This window comes from Varanus komodoensis, unplaced genomic scaffold, assembly GCF_004798865.1.
Source record: "Varanus komodoensis strain SLA01 unplaced genomic scaffold, ASM479886v1 scaffold45, whole genome shotgun sequence".
Taxonomy (NCBI): domain Eukaryota; kingdom Metazoa; phylum Chordata; class Lepidosauria; order Squamata; family Varanidae; genus Varanus; species Varanus komodoensis.
Genome location: NW_025336011.1, coordinates 1,959,325 through 1,982,799, shown reverse-complemented (window position 1 = coordinate 1,982,799; position 23,475 = coordinate 1,959,325). Strand labels below are relative to the sequence as shown.

Below are 23,475 nucleotides of genomic sequence, written 5' to 3'. Positions count from 1 at the left end.
TAAATGGCGGATGGCTTCAAGGTCAGTGGGCTGCTGCCAGGTAAGCCCATTGCTATAAAGGGAGCACCTTGCTGAGAAGGGGTGTATGCACATGTGATCATGACCTGGAACTAGCCCTTCTGCAGGCATCCCTTGCACAGTGACGGCTGCTGAAGTTGGGAGTTCTTGCTCAGTTAGAGAGTGCTAGAAGGGAGCTTGGTTGTTTGGCTTGAAGGCCTATACAACAGTGACTTCTCCCCCCAAGCACAGCCCCACAGAGCCATGGATGTGCCCTGTCAGATAGGCACTAAACCTTCTGTTTTTATAGTCTGGGACATGTAATGAAAACAGAGTCGGTGTGATGTTTAGAGTGTTGGATGGGATCTGGGTTCTAGTCCCCACTTGGCCATGGAGCTCACTGGGTGACTTTGGACCAGTCACACACTGTTGGCCCAACCTACCTCACAGGGTTGTCGTGAGGACAAAATGAAGCTATGTAAGCCCCCTTGGATGCCTCACAACAGGAAAAAAGCAGTGTATGAATAATAATTGAAGTCTTGGTGATCCACACCACTGCAGAAAGCCAGTGGGCCGTGTCCCAGTCTGTGCAGCCTGATGTCCAAATAAAGAAGAGTGAAGTGAGGTGCTTGCTGTGGCTCAGACATCTTCATGAACACTCAGGCCAGCCGTATCATTAGGCCAAGTCAGTCAGCCATCTCAGGCAGCCATCATCCCTGGATGAAGGCAGGCCTTGTGGGCGATACAGCTTGCCCACTGCCTGCGTGGGCCACGGAGCTGCCTCAACGCAGACGCTGCTGCTAGGCGGGTTGCCCCCCATAAGCAGACGTGATGCTGGAGGGCACCATGCTGTCTTTCACTCCAGGCAGCACAAGGGGTTAGCCGAGGGCTGCATACACACACCACATGCTATGTATCTAGTAAGCCCCACATGAAATAGGCTCCTTCATTCAGTGTTAGAGCAGCTGTGCGCCCTCTGGGAGTCCTCTGTTCAAAGGGCTCTCCAGTCCAAATCAGGTATGAAGAGAAGGAAGCGTGTGGAGGCAGAGCTGCGCCCAGCCCTATCATAGCAGCCAGACGGGAGACTAAGCAAACACACAGGCCACTGGTTCAGTTTTCCACACTGTGGGGAGAAGTTCTGCACTTAAATTGAAATAGAATCATTTCTACATTTGGGTCTTTATGTATCAATTACCATATGCTAATTTTATACAAATCACTAGTCTATTAATACTGTGATATCCTGCTTTTTTTTTCTTTTGCAAAGAACCCAAGGTGGCCGACAACAGCCCTGTAAGGTAGGCTAGGCTGAAAGTTCATGACTGGCTCAAAGTCACCCAGTGAGCTTCATGGCCAAGTGGGGCCTGGAACCCAGATCCTCAGGTTGTCAGTTCAACGCAACACACTGTCTCCTGTCCCCTTTTGGTGATGCATTTCCTCTTTTTTTGGCAATGTATCTGTAGCCTTCCTTTTCAGATTTCATCTGATGTGACTGCAAAAGTGGTCCCTTTCTCAACCATCCATCTGTGACCTCCAGTTTTCCCAGTATTCTGCTTCATGTGGAGTAGTAGGACTTAGCTACCATAAAGGGAGGAAGGATGTTGCTTGGTATGGATTAGCAAGGAACTGCAATAATATCGAACTTGGGATGGGTTTTGTTCATGCTCAGGATCTGATTGAGTGCTGTATCAGAAGACATTTCCCTCCAGTTTGGAGTGATCAGTAAACTGCAAAGTGGAGGATTCCCTCCCCTTTTACCATGTAGAGTGACTCACTAGTTTTAGTCATTTGTTTCCTATGGCCACACCTGGCCTCCACTTGTCATGCAAGGTGGTCTGGATTGGGTAAGGCAAAACAGGTGGCAATGGGTTTGTTGGCAGATGGATGCACCTGTCTTATAGGGAGGAATAGGACTAAAGCTGGGTGGGCACCTGTGACCCTGAGGATCTACAGCTCCCATCACCATTCACCATTGGCTATGCTGCCTAGAGCTGATGGGAATTGTAGGCGAAAACATCTGAAGGCCACCGTTTGCTCACCTCCGGAGGATATTTTGGTCATTTGGAAATCTACAACCTTCATGTTCTGATCTCGGGGGCCCTTTCAACACACGAGGGGCTCCTTATGATCCCATCCACAGCTTCTTAGGCTGCCCTTGTTTTGAATCTAGTGGCTTGGTCAAAAGGCAAGCGGAAACGCAATTAAAAGGAAGATTCAGAGACCTTTGCATTGTGCAAGTGTGTGATTGCCTACCCCTGTTCCACTGTCTTTCCATTAAATCAACGGTAAAGGTGAAATCCTAGGCATGTTTAGACAGAAAAAAGTTCTGCAACTCCTTACATGCCACAGCATGGAGTTGTAGGATTTTCCCCCTGTCTAAACATGCCTAGGATTGTGCCCTAATTATTTCCCTTTCCTCCCTCTATTGATGCCCGAGTCCAAGGTTTTTGAAGCATCACAGAAAAGGTGGTAAACATTTGTTCCCATCCTGACCAGAGTAACTTTGACCCATTGCAGGGGTGGGGGAGAGATTTCTAAAAGGGTTGCTTGCTCTGCACCTTGAGTCCAAGGTTGCTCTTTTCCCACATTCGACCCCATTGCCTCCAGGCCAACTCTGCCTGGCAAGCCAGGTGAACTTTAGCTGCAAAGAACTGTAGTAATAGCTCATCCATCAAGCTCATGCTGTGCTGGTAAAGGCTGCGGTTTTACTGAACTGTGCACTCTGGTTCTGCAGGGGACCCTGCAGCAGTTTGCCTGCCTGGCAAGAATGGCCCACTGGAGAATTTGGTCCCAACTGCTGTCCCCTTTCGATTGGGATACTGAGCTTAGCCTTAAAAAATTCTGAAAATTTCTGAAAGAAAGATGCCACCCATCCCAGCCACTCAACCCCAAGAAACTCTTTCCTTAGAACAGGAGTGGGGAACATGTGTCCCTCCAGAAGTTGTTTCCATGTATCGACTGATATTTATTTATATTCCACCTATATGATTGCCTATATGGTATTCCCTCTGTGGCTAATGGGAGCAATGGGGGTGGGGGACAACATTGGAATTAGGGGTTTGGAGTAGGAGGAAAGGGTTCGATCCACTCTTCCCTGTGCCGCACCCTTATCCAAATGGCGGCCAGGCAGGGAGGTTGTTCTTTTAGAAAAATACCATATGGGGACATCCAGTTGCAGGTTTCACCATATTGCATTTCCCTGGCCCTAAGAAGAGCCGCTTTCCCCAACTGGATGTACTCTAGATGTGTTAGCCTGCAGTTCCCACCTCTCCTGCTGTTGGACTCCAATGCCCATCAGCCTCAAGCACCATGCCCAAATGTTAGGAATGAGGACGTTTGCAGTGGAAGGCCACAGGATCATCAGCCCAGATTTAGATGGAAAATAATGGCATTTGTTGATACCTGGATTCTGATGGTGGTGGTGTTGTTATTTAACTTCTATACCACCCAAAAAACTCTCTGGATGGTATATAACAATCCATTAAAATACACCACATTATAAAAACATTGGGTGAAGGGAGAGAGTTGCCATACAAAATTTAAAATAGTATGTAAAAGGCATATAAAATTCCAATAACTTAAACATGATAAAGCCAGTTCGACCCTACTTAAACAGCTGACAAAGCTCCAGTAAACTGATTGCATGCCCTGCAGTAGAGGACAGTCTTAACTTGGTGCCGAAAAGATAGTGAGGCTTGTGCCAGGTGGGCCTCAGTAGGGAACTTGTTCCATAAGGGTGGGGGGGGGCGGCTGAAAAGTCCTTTCTCCTTGTTGCCACCGAGCCTCCCTCAAAGGGGAGGTTGATTGTAGTGTCTGGGTAGATGGTAGCTGGGAAAGGTTACCTCCTTTTGTTCATTTGATTATTTTCATTACCTAATTGTCCCAAGTAGCTTAATTCAACTCAGTCATCAAGTTTTGCATTAAACTTGTTTGGCATACACAAACACCCAGTTCTGGTTTTGAATGGAATGGATTGCTCAGTGCTGGAACATGTGGATATGTGAAGGGTGCTTCTGAGCATATACAGTTATCTTCCCGGACAATAAATGAGCTCACTTGCAAACATCTGAAACAGTGGTGAAGGTCTCCAGGTAGGTTTGAGGACTTGTGCCAGTCTTTTTTCTTTTCTGTAAATTAAACCAAGGCTTGATAGAGTGTTTCCTCATAAAAGATACTCATCACCAGACTTCATTTTGTGCAAAGGTGAAATAAAATTAAGATATTGTCTGAGCATGTACAGAGTGTTCTGACATCAGGGAGCAGCATTCCAAAAAGAAAGCTCTGTTTTTCCAAAATTCACCACACAGGAGGAGGATCAAGGGTGAGGCAAGGGCAACATTGTGTGCACCATTTAGATGTCTCATCTGAGGCATCAAAATCACTTGGCCCAGTCCTCTTTATATTCAGGGTAAAGCTCTTTATAACTATGTATAAACCAGAAGGGGAAGGATAATAAATATGTGGTGATTTCCAGAGGAAACTCCTCTCTTCCCCAGCTTTTTAAATGGGGAGGTAAGCCAGAGATCTGAGATAGTTTGGGCACCTGTTAATATTTGCAGTAGCTGTAACCAGGATTTGATCCAGCAGGTTTTCCTGTGCAGCCATATATATTTACTGTTGTAAACGTAAGTCATTCCACAGGAAGGAGGGACTGGTAGAACTGAACTAACTGCCTTTCTTTGGCCTGTGAGTAAAGTTTGGTGATCTTTCCTGTGGATGATAGTTTGGTAGACAGACATGTCAACAGCCAGGCTTGAAGGGCAAAAAAAGAAAGAGACAAAAAAAGACAAACGAAATGTTTGTTTCAAAATAGCATTAATTTTTTTCTGTATATAGTTTTACATGCTTTTGTTATTGCAGGAATGTCTAGGAAGAATAGCTCCTTAATCATGCTGCCTTTTAAGACATTGATGGATAGCATTTCTGGCAAGCCTTAACTGAAATGCCAGATCAGCTCTGGACCCTAGCTGAATGCAATGGCTCACCAAGGAACATGCAAATCCTACTGGTAAGAGTGCCTCTGAGCACACAGAGTGCCTCCTTCCCCCCTCTTAGTAGCTGTGTGAAACAACCATGACAGGTTCTTGCAAACCATAAAATGGAGGAGGAAAAAAAAACCTGCCATGTGATTTAAGGGAAGGAGTAACTTTACATTAAATGATTAACTAGAGATCTACAGCTCTGCTTGACTATTTTTCACCAAGGTGACAGCTGCCTTCTCCTCTCCCCCTTTCCCCCATTTTCTGCCCACACAGCTTGATCTGTCGCCCCCATCCCACCCATCCCTCCTTCTCCCAAAGGCTTCTGAAGTGGCTGTACTGATTTGCAGCTTTCTTCCCCTTGGCTTTTGAATGGGTTTGCAATGTTCCTGAGCTTGTTATCGTGGACAATCAGCAAACAATCCCCGATGGTCCCTCACCCCACCCCACCCCACCCCACCCCACCCCACCAAAAAATGCTACATTCCCTGCTAGTAGGTGCCCCGCCCCGCCGCCCCAAAGAAAAAGAAGAGCTTGTGTTTTGGTAACAGCTAAACAGGAGCACAGCTGCAGGAAATGCAATCCTTGGGTAGGGTTCCTCGCCTGGGAGGATCTGTCACAAAGCATGCCTCGTCCATACAATATCACCTTTCTTTTCACTGAAATGTCCCTGCTTTAGTTCTGTTGAGCTTCAAATTGGCCACACCCCGTGGCAGGAAGAAAAGGTTCTTTATGGAGAGATTCCTGCTTTCCAATCAGAGGTGACAAAAGGGCTTATTCAGCTGCAAACATGTCAGAGGTATCCCTACCCCTTCCACATGCCTTTATTTCCTCTTTATATTGGTTACTGGCAAGGGGAACCTAGGTGCAAAGAACCCTGACCTTGTTACAGCGAAGTCTTCAAGCCAACATGCGCCACTGTGGGAGTTGGAGGCATTATGGCTGCCCTGCCTGAGCAAAGCCATATCTGTTGGCATCCTTGAGCTTGGCTCCTGCCGTGGTAAAACCTCAGAGCTCCCTGAGGGAGCAGCTTTCCCACTCCCTTCCCCCAGAGGGGTCTGCCCCACAGGAAGGAGAGTGAGCAAGCATGGAAGTTTGTCCTTCAGTCTGCTAAACCGCCCTTGGTTCAGCCTGGCCCAACCTGATGCACCTCTCCTGTTGTGTCAGACTACAATTCCCATAACCCCCAGAAGTGCCCAACACATCTGGAGGAGTACTAAGTTGGGCAAGCCTGCCTTTGTTTGATACATCAAGCACGCCTACACGGTTATCCCCTTAGGTATCGCAAATGTTCTTCATTCTGTTTCTCCTACTACTTCCAGGTTGAAAACAAACTGTACTTGGTATATTCCCGATACTCTGGACTAGTCTTACTGGCTGAGGATGATGGGAGCTGTAGTCCAGCACATCAAGTTGCAGAAGGCTGCCATATGCCAATGTACTGGTGCAACTTAAAGTTTCTTTTAGGGAGCATTTCTCAAACTTGTTCTTAACTCAGACCAACACACTAAGGTTAGCTTGCTCACCCTGCCTCCTGTACTACCAGCTCAACACAAGTTATCATCTGCCAGCCAAGCTGGTTCTGTACATACAGAATAAGGTGATGGCTCACTTAGGTCACAATACTTCAGACTCGCCCATGTATTAAAAGGAAAACCCAGTACCTCAGTTTTCTGCCCCTTCATTCTGCATGGATGCACAGAGCAAGTCTGAAGAGAAGGAAACTCTCGTGTGCCACGGATCCATGCATTCTGCTCTTGCCCACAAGGAACGATGGCTCAAGGTGCCACACAAGATAAAAAGGGAGCACTCACTTCAGCTGAGCTCTCTCACTCAGAGTGATGAAGCCAGCCCTTCCCAACCAGATGCCCTCCATCCAGGAGTTTTGGCCTGCAGCTCCTGACCTGCTGACTAGGATTGATGGGAGCTGAAGTCAAAAGCACCTACAAGCAGCACACTGGGGAAGGCTGTGGAAGGAGATGCCCTTGCTCCTCTGCTTTGTCTTGGATAGTTGAGCAGAAAACCGTGAACCTGGGGGTTGCCATTGCTGCCTCTTTTTTTTTTTTTTTTTTTTTGAAGAGGCGGCTCAGAGCCATCCACATTCTCTCCAAAAGTCTCAAGTATGCCAGGCCAAAGCTCCAAGCTCTGGGCTGTTTAAGCACAGGCATGGAAGCTCCATGCAAATCCAAAATTTGCTGTGTTGCTCTTCTCTGAATATGGTGGCTGATGTTACAGCCAATTTGCTTCTTTGCAAATATCTCTGTGCATAGATTTAAGGACAGGCCAGACTCACAACTAAGGGTCCTCCTTGAATGTCCAAGAGGATTGCCTCCTTTGAGGTGCCCATCCCATCCAAAAGGAAGGTGAAGATGAAGATGTCTCCAAGACAGATAACTTCCCTTCCATTCATTGCTTTCAAACAACAAAGCTGTGGAAAAAGAGAGCATCCAGTAGCTGCTCCTTCCTTTACAGAATCAACTTGGAAGAACCAAAAGGAACCCAATCCAACCTTCTGCCCAGGTTGTAGTGCCATCCTCTTTCAATAAGAATCAAGTTACACTCCAGACCAGCATCTCCCAAATTTGGGCTCTTAGATATTATGAACCACAATTTCATAATATCTAACCATTAACTGATGATGTTGGGAGCTTCAGTCCAACATTAACTGAAAATGTTGAGAGCTTCAGTCCAACATCTGACTGGGAAAGGTTGCCTTCTAGATAGGAACCTGTGACCTTACAGAAGTGCAATTGCCATCAGCCTGGACAGTCCAGCCAATGGTCAGGGATGATGACGGCTGTAATCCAACAATATTGGGAGAGCCTTAAGTTCTCCATGTGGTGTGGCCACAGACTCAAGCAAGATCTTCTTACAGCAGTGGTGGATAAGCTGAGGCCTTCCAGATGTGTTGGATGACAATTTCCATCGTCCCAGCTAGCATCAGAAATACTAAGCGATCATGGGAGTTGTAGATGAAGTATCTGGAGGGCTCTGGCTTGCCTATTCTTGCACAAGATGGTGCAAATTGTTCTGGAGGATCCAAGCTAGTGAGTCTAGCTGACTAGTGACCTGCTGGAATGCAATCAGGCTGGGGAAGAATGTCTAAGCCCCAATAAGTCAAACTGTGAATAACACCCATCCTCTGGGAGTTGGGCTTCTTTCTCCTGCCACAAAATTAATTCTTCTAGGTACTTGTATCTGGGTTTATAATGGACCTCAAGGAGGGAGCCTTGAAAAATGTGTGACACTTCCCCCACCTCTGCCCTTTGCCACTACATGCTCCATGTATTTTCTTCCAGTGATTAGGTAAATTCTTGTGCTGTGTGGTAACACTCTTCTCATTTCTCTCCAGTTTGGGGGATAGTTTTCTATTTTTCCTTCACTAGAAGGGCAACATAATTTGTCAGACAAATTAAATAGAATGGGGAAATACATGTGTGTCAAAAATACTAGGGTCTAAAGAACGCTAAACTAAAAATAAGTAAAATGAACATTGTCATGGTACAAACTTACATTGAACAGCTGCTTTATGGGAAGGCTTCATTTAAAGACAGAGATTTATCTCATAGTGTTTTTTTTTTTTTCCTCTCCTGCTTTCATCTCTCCGAGGTTACAAGAAGGAAAGATAGGCAGGCAGATATAAGGAATTGGAGTCCTGTGACATTCTGTTAGGAAATCATAGTTATGTGGGATCAACAACAAAATGTGCTACAGCATGGAATGCTTTTGCTGAGGATTCCAACTGCATCTGCGGCCTGCCAGGATATTCCAATTCCCAGTTGTTCTTAACATGTTTCAAGAGTAGAGAAACTGGGGCCCCCAGATTTCGAGATGGAAGAGGCTCATCTCAAGACCACCCTCTCCATGTGTTCAGGCAGACCCTGAGAATGGCCACAGTCTGCAACTATCGGGAGGGGATGTGGAAGAGGAGCCAGAAGAGCCCTATATGATCTTTGACCCCATAATGTGACACTGGGAGAAAAGGACTAGCCAGTTGGAGGGGCATCCTGCAGCCAAGAGGCTGACCTATCTCCAGAGAGGCCCTCCCAGAGGGGTAGGGCCCAGGGGTACGCAAAAGGAAGGAAGGTTCTCGGAGGTAGTTTCAAGTGCGGATTCAACAAACTGGTCTGTGCACGCTCAGAGATTCTTTCTTTGCAGATTACAGTTTGCTGGATGCACATCGGAGAATAAAGAGCTTTTGCTAAAGAATGGTCTGTTGTTCTGAAAGGGTGAAGTGGGAAACCTAGCTCCCAACACCTGAACTTCTGCATATCAGGCATATAACCTGACAATTTGCAGAGGTTTCTGTTTTCTTTGTGGAGGAATTGCAGTATCCGTCACACAAAGGTGTTTTCCTCTTTGCCTTTCCATATTCTTTTCTGTATTCCATCACACAGTACAAGATGCACTGCAGTACAAAGCAGAACTGCAAAACAACAACATTTTGCTGTTTCCTGGGACATCCTTTCCTAGAAGTGTTTTTAGGATTGCCTGATCAGACCATTGCATTACCCACATTACATATTGGTAAGAATTTCACCAACTCTTTATTTGCAAGGTTTCACATTTGGTCCTCCTTTCTAAAATGGGCAATGCCGAAGCTAAACTCTCCTAAAGCCACATCTTCCAACCTGAAACCTTGAGCATGATTGCTTCAGGGTGAGGGGTAGGTTTTAGTTGTTCTGGACATGGTCAGGGACACTGTGGTTTTCCTTATTTTACTTTGTATGTAGGATCTGCTTCTGATCTTCAGGCATGATAGTGTTGCCATGAAACCAGACTACAAACAAGGCAAGTGAGCATTCCACAAAAGGGTGTTTTCATTCTAGAGTGTAATCTGGGGACTACCCCAGCCTTTAGGGAATCCCAAAGTCACAGGCAGAATGTCCCAGGAGATCCTGACCCCTCATTAGCAAGCTGGAAGGAACAGTGACTGGGAAGGCAAATATGCACGGAGAGGGCAAAAGGTTATTGCAGCTGCAGTTTCGCTGGGATGCGACCCAAGAGCAGAAAGCAAACCGATACCTGGGCTGCATGCCAGAGAAGGCCACACCTGCTCCTCCTGGTGGCAGAACAGGCACAGCACGCTCCCAGGAATAAAAGGTAAAAGCACAGAGGGGGAAAAAGTCTTCCTCTTAATCTTCAACCAGTGTGGACCCAGAAAAGCACTCTGTAGATCTTTCACAAGTGTGCAGATTTCCTTGCCTGCACAGTAGGGTGCTTGTCAGGCTCCAAATGCCCATGTCCTTGTGCACTGTCCCTCCCAGTCTTTCTCCAGGGTAGATTGAAGAGTGGCAGAGCTAACTGCTTGGCTTTAACTCATCACACTTGTAGTGCAACAGTCAGATGCCTCTTTAGAGCTATTTTGTTGTCCCTGCAGAGGTCCTCTGTTATTTTCAGACAGAGGGTAGTTTTGGTGCAGGTGCTAAGACATCCCAAGTCCTCCTGAGCCTCACAAGGGCCATGAATTTGTGCAACAGCGGCAGCTGGTTTATGCCCACTCAGACAACAGCCTCTTCGGTCCACTGTTGCTTGCCTGGACTGGCAGCAACTGTCCAGGGCTCTCCAGGAGACGTTTCAACAAACAGGTGCTATCTGGACCTTAGGAATATAAAAGGCAGCCCTGCACGGAGTCGCCCCGTGGTCCATTGAGCTCAGTATTGCCGAAACTCCCTGACGGCGGCACCTCTCCTGGGTGTCAGGTGGGGTTCGTTCCTAGCCCTAGTTGGAAATACCAGGGACCGAACCGGGGGCCTCCTACATGCAAAGTGGGGGCTCTACCCTGGAGCCATGGCCCCTCCAGGCAGAGATACCAGGGCTGAACCTGAGGCCTCATGCAGGGGAGCAAGCAGTCTGGCTGAGCTGTGGTTCTTCCCCAAGGAAAGGTGAACATCCATACTTTTTACAAAGAATATAAAATGACTGTGTGTAGTGTAAATACATCCAGAAGGTTGTTTCTGTACTAAGGACAAAATGGCAGAAACTGAATTTTTAACACCAGCTGATTATATTAAAGCCCCAAGAGCCCACCTGCGTACAGAAGATCCATCCCCACGCTGGGAAGGTTGGAGAAAATGGAGTTATTCTGCAGTTTGGGAAAAACAGGACAAAAGTTAATATTAAACCACCTTCACCTTCAACTATCAGCCAGTGGAATTTTATTGTACGAAAGTACACAGACACAGACTTCGTACACAGCAGTGCAGTACACAGAAGTCGGGCTGGCCAGACAAAGCTGCAGCAGATACCAGAGTAGTATCCGTCACATGAACATTTTTTTTAAATAGTAAATGTTTACATGGAATCCACACATTCACATAGTATAACACATACATCTAATCTACCAACAATTTCCAATGATGTACAATTGCAGCTCCAGTTCCTGCTGTGGAAAAACCAGTTATGTTTTTTGAAAACCCACTCCACAAAAACACGATGGTTGCCATATCAAGAGATGCACCTCAAGAACAAAAGAAGGGGCTTGCTTGTTAAAAATCTATTGAAGAGTATGTGCTTTGTGAAGAACCAAACACACACACAGTGCTCAATGTTACAGGTCTCATTTTCCTTTCTATAAACTTAACAGAATCCAGAGTATGGCTTTCCTGCCTTCCACTGGCCTTTGCAGCTCCCTGCAATCCCCCCACCAAAAAAAAATCTGCTCCTGAGATTGAGAAATCCCTAGGAATGGTGTGGGAAACTTCAGATGGAAGAGGGAATTGACAGAAATCACTCTTTATGTGAACAGAAGAGCAACTGGATGTCCAAACTACTGTATCTGTATGTTCCTGGGATGATCAGGTAACTGCAGAGTGCGCGATCCGGGTCAAGCATCCTGAGAAAAATCAACTTTTCCTAAAGGAATTTCTAGCTTTTAAAATACATGAGGGCACTGCTCAGTAAAATGTGAAGCAAAGAGAACAGAGCAGAACTTCCACCTGTTCCCCCAAACTCCTTACTTTCTAGCTTCCAAACATACAGCTTGTTCAACCTCTTACTACTCTGCCTAATGTTGCGTTTAGTTCTGGTCCATGCCCTCCTGTCTTCCATTACCTCCCATCCTTGTCCCAGAATCCACATATAACAAGAGGAAAGGCCTTCTTAGTGTTGGCACCAATTATAGAATACTCACACTCACCAGGAGCTAACACTGTCCTATCTTCAATGCCAGGTAAACACTGCCCTTGACTTCCAGGCATTTAATGGCACTGATTATAGTAGGCTTTAACATGATGATTTTTTTTTTTGGAAATTGTATTTACATAATACTGAGCTTACAGAATTCTGTTTTGAATTTTATATCCTGAAATTTACCGAATACTGCTTAAAATTTTGTATCTTGAAATTTATACTATACTTTATCCAAGGTTTTGAGAATTTCTGGGAAAGACCTAGAAAGATTTGGCTATTGAGTAGTTCAGATACAAAATAAGTACACTGCAATCCATCTGAAATGTGTGCCAGTGTGTTTTATGGGAATATTTTTGCTACGGGGTTTAGAAACATAAGGAGAGCCAGGCTGGATCAAGCCAAAGTCCTACCCTGTCCAGCATCTTGTTTACACAGTAACTAATCAGGTGCCCCTGAAAAGCTAACAAGCTGGATATAAGCAGTCCAGCATCTTCCTACATGAATACAAGCCTGATTTAGAAACATAGAAACAGTGAGTCAGAAGGGGTCTTTCAGGCCATCTAATCTGACCCCTGGCTCCAGCCGGCTCTGCTCATGAAACGCCTAACATTTGAACTTGCTCAAATCAGGGCAATTGAATGCATGGCTGGCTGGGGAGCTGGATGTCTTGTGCACGCAGCCTGTCAAATTTCAGGCATGCTCTTGGAAGGCTCCCTGTGCTGACTACACCAGTGATTCAGATTACAACGAAGAGGCTATTTATGAAATGGTTCAGCCTTCAGCTGCAACTCAATCATCCTGAGACCACAGGAAATTCCAATGGGGGAAGATTAGCCCAGAGGCGGATAGAGGCACCAGTCTACCCAGCAGTGGAAACAGGGAGGAACTAGAACCTGAGGGAGGGGACAATGAGATGAGAAGCCTCTCCCAACAGAGAAGCTCTGCCCCCTGAAATGGTAGGCCTGGTCACTCGTCCTCATCATCACTGGGGGTGGGGGGAAACCCAATCAGGTGCACAAAGGGAGGAGCAGAGGTGCACCTGCCTTCACAGCACCTCTCCCCAGGGGTGAGACACAGATGGGCTCATAAAGAGACCTTTGGGAAATGAATGGTAGAAAGGGTTCAACACTTCACTCTGTGGTAGTGCTCAGAGGTTCAAATGCCGCAATAAAGATCTTTAGCAAAGAAATGGTGTAGCTGATGAAACTGATACTGCTTGGAGGGGGAAGCTCAGCTCATGACACGGTTTCCTATCTAAACAATCACAAGACTGCACCCGTACCGAGAGCAGAACCAGATCATTTTATCTGCCAAGGCAGCCTTTCCCAACAGAGTTAATTCCCCAAGTTATGGGAATTGAGGCCGGAACATCTAGAGGGCATCAAGCTAGGCAAGGAGATGCTACCTGCTTCCAAATTAAGGGTATAATTTTATGTGTGGTTGAACAGATCCTCCCCCCAAAAATCCTCAGATTCCCAGCCAGCCATCTTGTTGTTATAACCCATGTTCTGTCTACACACACATAGGATCGCACCCAAAGGTCGTCTGTCTTGATCTCTCACCACTCCCAGCTGAAATCCCAAGAAGGTCGTTTTAGGAGGGGCATGTTGAAAATTTTATCCTTTTCCCCCAGAAATTTTCAAGTAGTGCTATAGCTTAAGAAGAGTAACATTTAAAGTAGGAAGGAATTTTTAACATTGTATATCTATGCACAAAACACCACTGTGCTCATCATATTTGCCTCCCACCTTTTTGCCAATGAGCTCAGGGTATTTTTCGTAGGAATATCCCATCCTGTATGAGCTTCCTGAATGGCCCAACGTTATCCAAGGCTGGGCAAAGATGTGAACCCAGGTCTTCTGAGTGTGGAGATGAGCGCTGCCCCCTTTAGCTGTTTCAGCTAATGGAGTAAAATCTGCAGGGACTCCTTTCCTTTCCTCCTGAGTGCAGCAGCCAGACTTTGTCCACTGGTTTTTCTTCTGCTCAGTCTCATGGGTGAGAGGAAAACACAGATGGTGGCACAAAGATTTTGAGAACAGGGTGAACCTAGCCTGCTGCTCAAGGAGACAGTCTCTCATAGACCCAGTTGTCCTCTCCTCTGTGGGTCATGGGCCCCAGGGGGACGCTGCTGTCCTGGAGACGCCGGAAGACAATGCGGTCATGCAAACGGTTTGTCTGGCCCTGCCAAAACTCGATGACCTCGGGCTTCAAGACGTACCCACCCCTGGGAAAGCAAGAACAGCTTCATCACAAGAACAGCACCAGCTAGCTTCAAGATGAGGCCCCTGAAAGCCTGGCTCTCTCACCAGCCATTTACTTATTTTATTAGATTTATATCCTGCTTTCCCTTCCACTAAACCAGAAGTGGCTTATAGCATTCTCCTCCTGTTGCACTCAATCTTATCCCCACAACAACAACCCTGTGAGGTAGGTTGGGCTGAGAGTCTGTGACTGGCCCAAAGCCACCCAGGTGGCTCCATGGCTGAGTAAAATTGAATTAATAACTATCTTTCATGTAGACACCTATCATTATTAATTGTTGTTCATTACATTTCTATACTGTCTATGGCTGAAACTCTCTGCGCAGTTCATGACATTAAGTCACCCATCCAGATTTCAACTAGGCTCAACTTTGCTTAACTTCCAAGATTAAGCAGGATCAGGCACTTCAGTCATGGCCTCTTGCTCTGAGAGCCTCTTACTTCTATATTGATTTAAAATTTTATATTGGCATTACTTGTATCAGTATATTGCTTTCAACCACCATCAATGCAAGTGACCACTTTGTTGAGGCAGAAAGCACAGTGTCTGCTGCTGCTTTGCATCCCAAAAGAAACTGTGAGAGACATTTGGTAAGGAGGTAGCCACAAAAGGTTTCTTTTCCAGTTTGATCTCAATATAGCAATGTCAGGTTGCCTGGAAATGTGTTGCTGGCACATTTTTCTCTTACTTTACTGACAGAGAAAAAAACCCTTATCTACAAAATTCCCAGCCAAAACAAAAAGTATAAGAACTTGTACTCAATCGCATTTTGCGTTCTCTCTCCCTTTATTAATTTTTCTCATGCAAGGACAAAATTTAGACTGTAAGCTCCTCAGACCCCATTTTTTTGCTTGCTGGTTTATGTTACTATGTAAATCCAGCCCTGGGCCCGGTGTGGATGGATCTCCAGGCCTCGCATTTTTGGCATGGGGAAAGGGTTATTCATCACTGCTTACTGCCTCCCACTCCAGCCTGTAAAGCCGACGAAAGGAACCTTGTACAATCCGAGCAAGGAGCCTACCAGGATGAGAATGCCTCCCTGCTGCCGCTGCCATACCAAACAAATTAACCCCCAGATCAATTGCCTGACCTACTGCTGGAATTCAAACCCCACACAGGTTTCAACTGAGATAATGCAGACCTTGACAGGGAAAAGGGTTCTCCACCTGAGACAAATAACTCTGAGAGCATAATAGTGTGTGGGCATAAGAGCGTAAATTTATCACCAGCTGAGCCTCACAAAGGCCACCTGAAAGTGTGCGGCAGATGCTAAATGGCACGAGAACCCTGTGATGGAAGGCCTCTCGCAGAGACAGCACCAGGAAGAGGAAGGGAAGAGCAGTCCAGTTATACAGAGGCAGGGCTGAGCAGAGCTGCTGCTGCTTCCTGGTCCTGCGCCCCAGGTTTGGCACACAGCGTTTGGGAAGCAGTCTTTGACGGGCCCTTGTGAGACCAGGCGCAGTCTCTCCAGATAGTTCGGAGGGCGTAGTGGTGAAGGCCTGGGGCATCACCATTAGGGAGGAAGCCTCTCTGTCAGCCTCTGGCAAGGGTATGATGCAGGTACCCATCTCAGAACAAAGGTGCTGCCTAACCATCCCTATTCCGCCAGAGGGTACGGGCAAGAGGAGCAAGAGACTCTTATACGCAGCCATGATGTGGATCAATTACTGCAAGTAGGTCAGCCAGCCCACCGACTGACCCCACTCGCTCTCTGCAAAGTGTGCAGTCAGGGAATCCAGTTGGGCCACAGAGATAGGCTCCTTAGCACATCACTTCCTTCATCTGTTTTCACTTTTTTCCTGGATTCCAAGAACCAGGCACATTTCTGAACCTCAAAAAACACAGAACTGAGATTTTTTGCCCAAACACAGAAAAAGGCCCATTCAGGCAATACCTACTGAAATCTTAGGAGACAGTGAGGTGGCCCTGTAAGAGCTGCAGTGATCAGAGTTGATCTGGGGGTTCCACCTCATGGCTACCAAAACTAGGATAAGAATAATACAAAAAGAGAATTGACAGGCTTATAAAAGTTAAGTTATGCATGCTTCACATAGCTTGCATTGGAGTGGTCCTCAGACTGCACAGACACTGAGTTTTGAGCTTCTCTCTGTAGCCTCTTCAAACACCACATAACCACAGTGGTGCAATTTCCCTTGTAACCTTGTTTTTTGTAAGCTGTCCAGAGACTTTAGTATTTGAGAGGATATAAAAACTTTAAATAAATAATTATAAAATAGAAGTGTCTGGGTGGTGCCATCAGTGGAAAGGGCATGCCAAATGCCAAAAATCCACATGAAGTTCCAACTCACCAATACGCTGGCTTTGGCACCTTGGCTTCTCGGTACACCTCTTCCAGCTCTGCATTCTTCTTCCTTAAGTACTAAAAAGGAAAAGAGCCTATGAAGGCCTCAGGTGAGCAGTTATAAACAAAGCAAACAAGACACATCATACCAGTTCCAAGATGTTATTATCACGTTAGAAATAAGCCTACAGAGGTTACTAGCCTGCAAAGGATTTTTACTAGCCCACAAATTTCCATGCTGGAAGGAAAATCTGGCCCTTAGATCCAGTATGGCTAGCAAGCTTGCAAAAACCAACGCCAAACAGAAAGGTGGTGCAGAATAGAGTTGATCATGCACCTGCATGGAATTCCTGATCATCTATGACAACCAGGTGTGTTGCTAAATATAAACCCTAACAGCACAGGTTTATCTGGGCATCTGAACAGGACTGTGCATATTCTGCATGTTGTGCGGATGGCTAACCCACGGAACTCATTAGTGTATAATTTAGTAGTCGAAGTAGTCAGCCTTGGTGGAATTGGTGCCACATTTTATCATGTATAAACAAAGCTTTCAGTGGTTGGTCACTAACCATTAGTGGGTGCTGGTAGGACTAGTCTAATTCCTCCTGTTCCAGTTTGTAACACGATAATTTATCTCCATATCAAAAATTGTTTCTATGTTCTTAAAATTGTAAACCATCTCAAGATTTTCCATGAAAATAGATGGTATAAAAATGTTTAAACAAACAAACAGATGTTTTTGAAACAGCTGTTAAAAATTAAGCTACACTAAAAACCTAGATACCACTGCCTATTTACTAGACCATGCCCACATTGCAGAGAATTGTTCATCTTTCTTCCAAAACACCACCTTTTACCCCAAGAAGCACTGGGACATGGTAGCTGTCCTTAAAAAAGGAAAAGAAACTCTTGATACCCTCTTACTGGACTTTTGCTACCATCTCTAATACTGTCCCAGGGAGTTCTCTTTGGCTGATTTCAGCCTTATCAGAATTAAGGGAAGCACAGCCGAGAACTCACTGGGATACCTCACATGAATTCACAGAGCCCAGCCAGGCACACGGTCAAACAGATTATCCTGGAGAAGGCGGGGATGGCAGTGTCGCCAAGAAAGGGGAACACCAAGGAATCAGCAGTGCCATTCCTTACCTCTCTATCTGCGATCACTGTACTTTGCTGACTCACAACTGCTCCAATCTGGCTGCCCTTTGGACGTGAGTGGAAGTACTGCTCAGACTTCTGTTCAGAAAGCCTCTCCACAGAGCCCTCAATCCGGACCTGTAAGAAGGAAACAGAGCAAAACAAAATACATATTCCAAGGTGCAAGAGGGAAGACCAGAATGAGAATATGCTTCAGTTAAGGCAGAGGTGTTGAGCCTCAGGTCCATGAAAAGAACCCAACTTTTCTGAGATCCCAATTGGACTCTGTGAGGTTCCCCACAGGATCACCCACTGCTTCCTCCACATTTCATGGTTTCCTACCTTTTGTGCCATTTCCCCCCTATTCCAAAAGACTGAATGCTTCTCCTAAGGCTTAGTTATTGGGCAGTAAGAACTTTAAGCTACAAAAGTTTGGCAATTTTGGTATTTTAATCATGGCCCATTTTGCCTTTGGCCCTGACCATCAATGGATTGTACCCTTCAACCTAAAATCTCCAAAACTGAATTTGGGTTGAAAGAGGTTCAGTGTACCTATGTCAAGGGTTTTTAAATGAAGATCTCCAAATATGACAGGTTTAAATAGAAATGACAGAAACGCCAACCAAACATAAATCAGAGCTTTTTAATGCTTCATTTATTATCACAACTCTTGTTTTTCTCATGGCCCACTTGCTCAGAGACGATGTTGTCCCTTCTGTGTATGGTTTCCTATTAAGAAACTCCTTTGCCACTCACATAAGACCAATACATAGAATATACGCTATCTGTACATGCGTAAGATGACAACGGAGGTTACATGGGGAATGGCTGCATAAACAGATGGGGCCTCACATGAGCCTAAAGCATGTCAGTGCATGTCTAATCACAGCACTCTCCAGAGAAAGTTCCCCTTTGCTAGATGTACTGCTGCAAAGAATGGCAAGGATGTTCTCAGGTGAAAAGCCTGCCACCGAAGAGACTCATCTGCAGGATTAAATGGGCCTACAAGGGAGAAGGGCCCAAATTATTTCAGGCATTATACACGGGCAACAAAACCTTAAAACTAGATTTGGCATCCTAAGGAATGCTACTTCTTGTGTATAAGTAACAAGATTAGAGGCAAAATCTAGCATCAACATTTCCTTCTCCTCTGCACCCAACCAGGAGACAAAGGCATACTTCTTTGACAGAATCAAACCTCAGCTTTCCCGACAGGATTTGTCAGAGGAAAGCAGCAAAATGCCTTGACCAAAGGAGGATTTAGGCTCTTTGTTTACTCAAGCCTTTGGCAGGGTTTGCAATGGGTGAACATCAACTGAGAAAACTGAAGAGAGGAGCAGCAATAACAATTCCCTGAAGCTCCTTTTACCATGTCAATCTGGGCCCCATACAAACTTCCAGTTTAACTACAGCAGGGACAGGCAGGTAGGCAAAAAGTAGGTCTCCAGATGTTTTGGACTTCATTTCCCAGCATTTCTGACCACTAGGTATGTGAGAAGGATCTTCTGGAAGCTCAAGTCCAAAACATCTGGAAAGTTTTTGCTCACCCCTACATTGTAGGAATCTCCCTCCCCTTCAGTGGAAGCAGAGAAGATAACTTACCTGGCGATGGAGGGGATCCCAGTAGAAAACCATTGAGGCAAATGGGTTCGAGTTCTGTGAAAGATGAGGGTAACACCAACAAACCTTTGAAAAACGACAACTAGGACTAATAGTTATTTTTTCTCACTCTGTTTACTATGAGTGTAACATAGGGATGTTCCCCCCCCTTAGTGTCTATCTCTTGGAGTCTTGAAAAGTCTGTTTGCAGCAGGAGGGGGCACCTGCTCCAGCAACCGAAGGATCAGGGAAGTTCTCTTTGGCCAGCTCAGGGGCGACCTGCTTGAGACGGCTTCCGTGGGAAGTCGATTGGCACATCAGGTTCCTTGGCACTAGCTTGCAGGAAGCAGTATGAGCAGTATACCCCCACATCCAGAGCCAAAAGGCAAGGGTGGCATCTTCCCACAGTCAAGAGTGCTGCTCGGGCCTACCCTCTGGCCAAAGTCCAGGGCCCTACAACCAGTTGATCAGACAGAGAACAGCTGGCAATGGGGCAGTGGCAAGCAGACCCAGTATCAGCACCTGGACCACTGCAGACACGCTGGGACCCACCGGATCTGGCACTGCTCCTCACAGCATCATTCTGTCCTTCAACATGTTATAGCCAGGAGGCAGCCAGGCATGCACAGGTATTAATTTCATTTCACTTGATTTTATTTAAAAAAAATAAAAGCATAAAATATTTAGTACCAAGGCAGGAAAAGTGAACTCCATGTTATTCCCGTAGGCATAATGGTGCTATGTTTAAGCAATGTTAAAGTATGAATTGGCACACAGAATAGTTATTTTCTATTAGGTTTGGCAAACAGTTGTTTTTTCTGCTCTAACATCAGGTACATAAAACTGGTTCTTCCAGGTAATTTAGGCTATAATTCTTAGCATTGCTGACTGTTGGCTAAGCGGGCTGAAATGGATGGGAAATAATTCAAATATGTCTGGAGGGCACCAGTTTGGGCAAGACTATTGTAAAGAACAAAATGCAGGAGAGGAGAAAAGAAAGATGTTAATTGTGGATTACGTCAGTTGTGAAGGACACAGTTGGTTCAGACAACAGAATAAGCTACACTCAGAGCTGAGAATGGGTTGAGTGCAGGTTGTTGTTGAAAAGTGGGTAATCATATCTGAACCCGAGATAACAAACCACAATGAACAAGCCACAGTTCATAACCCAACAAACCATGAATTCTTTTCATTGTTAACAAGCCATGATTTGTTACTGCAACTAGGTTCAGGCAACATGATAAGCCATGTTTCAGTAATAATTCAGAGCTCAACAATTCACACTCAACCCATACCTGACCCTTAAATGCAGGTTATTGTGTTGTGTGAATTCAATAACATCAACAACTAATAGTATGGAAACTGTCCCGAGGCTCATGTGAATGGGACGGCATACAAAATCTCCAGATAAATAAATAAATAAATAGATAGTCATGTAACTAAATCCCCCACTCAATCTCCTGGAAAACAATCAAGTTCAGGGTCTAAAATTACTTAAGTGCACTACCATCCATGTCTAACAGAACCAGAATTATGCAAATTAAGAAAATACTTGCAACTTTTCTTGATTTGTATAATTCGTCATTGCTTCCTTTTTGAATAAACCTAGATGGTAGGCAGCAACACAAGGACCCAATCTATGAAGGATCTCTGGTTCTCTCCAAGGATGGCACTCACCAATTCCTTTCCTTTCCGGCTTTCGTGGTTGGTAAAGAAATAAAAGCCTTCTTGGCTAAATTCCTTCAAAAGCAACATTCGAGCAGAAGGCCGCCCATCCCTGGGAAGGGAGAAATGCAGCTAATAGCTAAACAGGCAACACACACACACGAATGAAGGAAGCAGCAAAAATGAAAGTGACCAGACACAGGTTCCTACTTGGTACAGGTGGCCAAACACATGGCATTGACTTCCCCAATAGATGGGCACTTCATAGCTTCTTCAAACCATGCAGCAAACTGCTTAATGGGGTTCAGGGAGACAAGATGTTTTTCTTCAAAAGCCTGAGAAAAATAAAAAACTCTCACCAAAGGCACATATTAGTAACAAGATGGGATGCCTCCTCTTTATATCTTCTTGGACTTCTTCCAAAATTTCATAATTCCTCCATGCTCTTCCTTGGCATCAACTGAAACTCCTAATCATCATAGGACTTTCTCCTCTAATACACATGCATCAGCTTGTTCAGCAGCAACCAAACCTAATCTTAAATTTTATTTAAGTATCACTATATTGTGAGATTCTAATGAGTTCACTGCAAAGTTTGTTGCAAAAACATTTTTATTCATGCAGATATTCATTGTAATACTTTGGGTCATTTTGCTGGTTATTTTCCTATCATATGAATTCATTATATACCAACATGAAATCCAAAGTGATAGATGACTCATAAGCTTTAAAATAAATAATAAACAAGTCACATTTATTGTAACAGAACCTAAATATAATTATTGCGGATTGAATCGAACCCTTTATTTTCAATTCGAAATACTGAGAAGAGTGTTGAGAAAAGGGCTGCTTCTGACCTCAGGGGACAGGTAAGAATTCTATATGTGCTCAGAAGCACCAACTCCCTGGTGTTGACTAAGGGTAGGTGCCGAGACTAAGCTCTGGTTCACCTAACAACTTGTACTCTGCACAAACTCAGAAGCTCTCTCCCCCCTTCGTTTCCTTCCCATGCTAAGCCTCTACTGTGAGAAACGGGTTCTGGGTCTAAATAGTGCTCGCTCACCCCCTCGTCCTCTCCGTATTTCTTCCGAAGGGACCCCAAGTCCATGGCATAAAAGGTTCTTTGAACGTAGACTAAAGCGCGAAGAGCGAACGGATTAAAACTGCGCAGCGCCGCGCTCCCCGCAGCGCCAAGCATGAAGAACGCCTCGTCCCACGAAGCGCGCATGCGCCCAGTCGAACAGAGTAGGCGGAACCAAAAGGCGGATTCCTCTGCCTCCGCCTCATAAGCGACAGCTGGAAGAATTCCCAAACGCCCAATGGAGAAGCGTGACAAAAATCTCTTCGTTCGCCGCTTACCGCCTTTCTCCGTCCACAGCAAATCAAGAGAGGAAAACTTCAATCCGCCAATCAGAAGATGGAAGAGGGGGGGTTCTCTCTCCGTAAACCAATGGAAAGCGGCTTTCCTCCGTTACAAACCGTGGTTGGAAAGGGAGCGAATTTTGCGTGCGTCACCTGTGCGGTCAAAACGTCCCTTCTCGACCAATAAGAAAACGACCCAAGAATGCAAGGGATCGTAGAGATAGAAAAAAGGTAGATTAATATACATCATGATGGAAGAGATGAATTCCACGTTCGGAAAGACGACGTATACATATGTAGCATGGAAGGGGTACGCTTAGCACAATTACAAGGCTTAATTTATGCTTCTACTCGGTGTAGGGGCAGTGTTGGCTTTTACGCCGCTTTCCAGCATGACTGTCCCCGCTTCTCTTATTTCTCAGCTGATAGAGCAACTTGGTTTGTGCATTAGATTCCAAGGCGAGGTACCCGAAGTTCCCGTAGTCGAGGGCCAATGTAATGGGGTGGTTAGAAGGTTGGACTGCGGATACGGATGATCCGGGTTCTAAGTCTCCACGCCGCCATGAAGGTTACTGGGTGACCTTGGGCCAGTCACAGACTCTCAGCTTAACCTACCTTGCTAGGTTGTTGTTCTGAGGATTAAATGGAGCCATGGAAGCTGCCTTGGGTTCCTCACAAAAGGAGGAAGGCTGGATATAAATACTAAGTTGTGACAGTAACAACAACAGTAATATCATTAGTGTTTTCTTTTGGATAGTCTAAGGATACATAATAGGGTGGCCATGTGTCCTCTCTGCAGGGAATAAGCCTCTGTTTGAAGGCCTGGCTCATTTAAAATATAACCATTAGAAGGGAGAACTGGGCCTTGACGTGGCCCAAATCTGCAGACTGAGAAAAGCACACAGGGCACAGTCCTGGTGGGAACTACTGTATTTCCATTTAAATTATATTTTAATTTGCATTTCTGCATATAAATTAATGTGTGTGATTTCTGTTGATGGTGCATTTCCTGTTTTGGCCATTCATAAATGGTTG

General features: G+C 45.4%; 1 protein-coding gene across 3 annotated transcripts; it reads right to left on the bottom strand.

Moving 5' to 3' along the window:
- Window positions 1-11,117: 11,117 nt before the first annotated feature.
- Window positions 11,118-22,456, bottom strand: PNPO (pyridoxamine 5'-phosphate oxidase). Of its 3 annotated transcripts, XM_044444664.1 has the most exons (8): window positions 22,142-22,328; window positions 21,289-21,413; window positions 21,091-21,190; window positions 19,417-19,470; window positions 17,824-17,952; window positions 16,679-16,749; window positions 16,268-16,353; window positions 14,262-14,331 (listed from the first exon to the last, which is right to left on the bottom strand). In XM_044444664.1, the coding sequence occupies exons 1-7, from the start codon at window positions 22,304-22,306 to the stop codon at window positions 16,314-16,316; spliced, it is 684 nt and encodes a 227-aa protein (XP_044300599.1). In that variant the 5' UTR covers window positions 22,307-22,328; the 3' UTR covers window positions 14,262-14,331; window positions 16,268-16,313. The 3 variants fall into 3 exon arrangements, with proteins under 3 accessions (XP_044300600.1, XP_044300598.1, XP_044300599.1); XM_044444665.1 differs by lacking the exons at window positions 16,268-16,353; window positions 22,142-22,328 and adding an exon at window positions 22,438-22,456 and having other exon boundaries at window positions 11,118-14,331; XM_044444663.1 differs by lacking the exon at window positions 16,268-16,353 and having other exon boundaries at window positions 11,118-14,331; window positions 22,142-22,321.
- Between the last annotated feature and the right edge of the window lie 1,019 nt (window positions 22,457-23,475).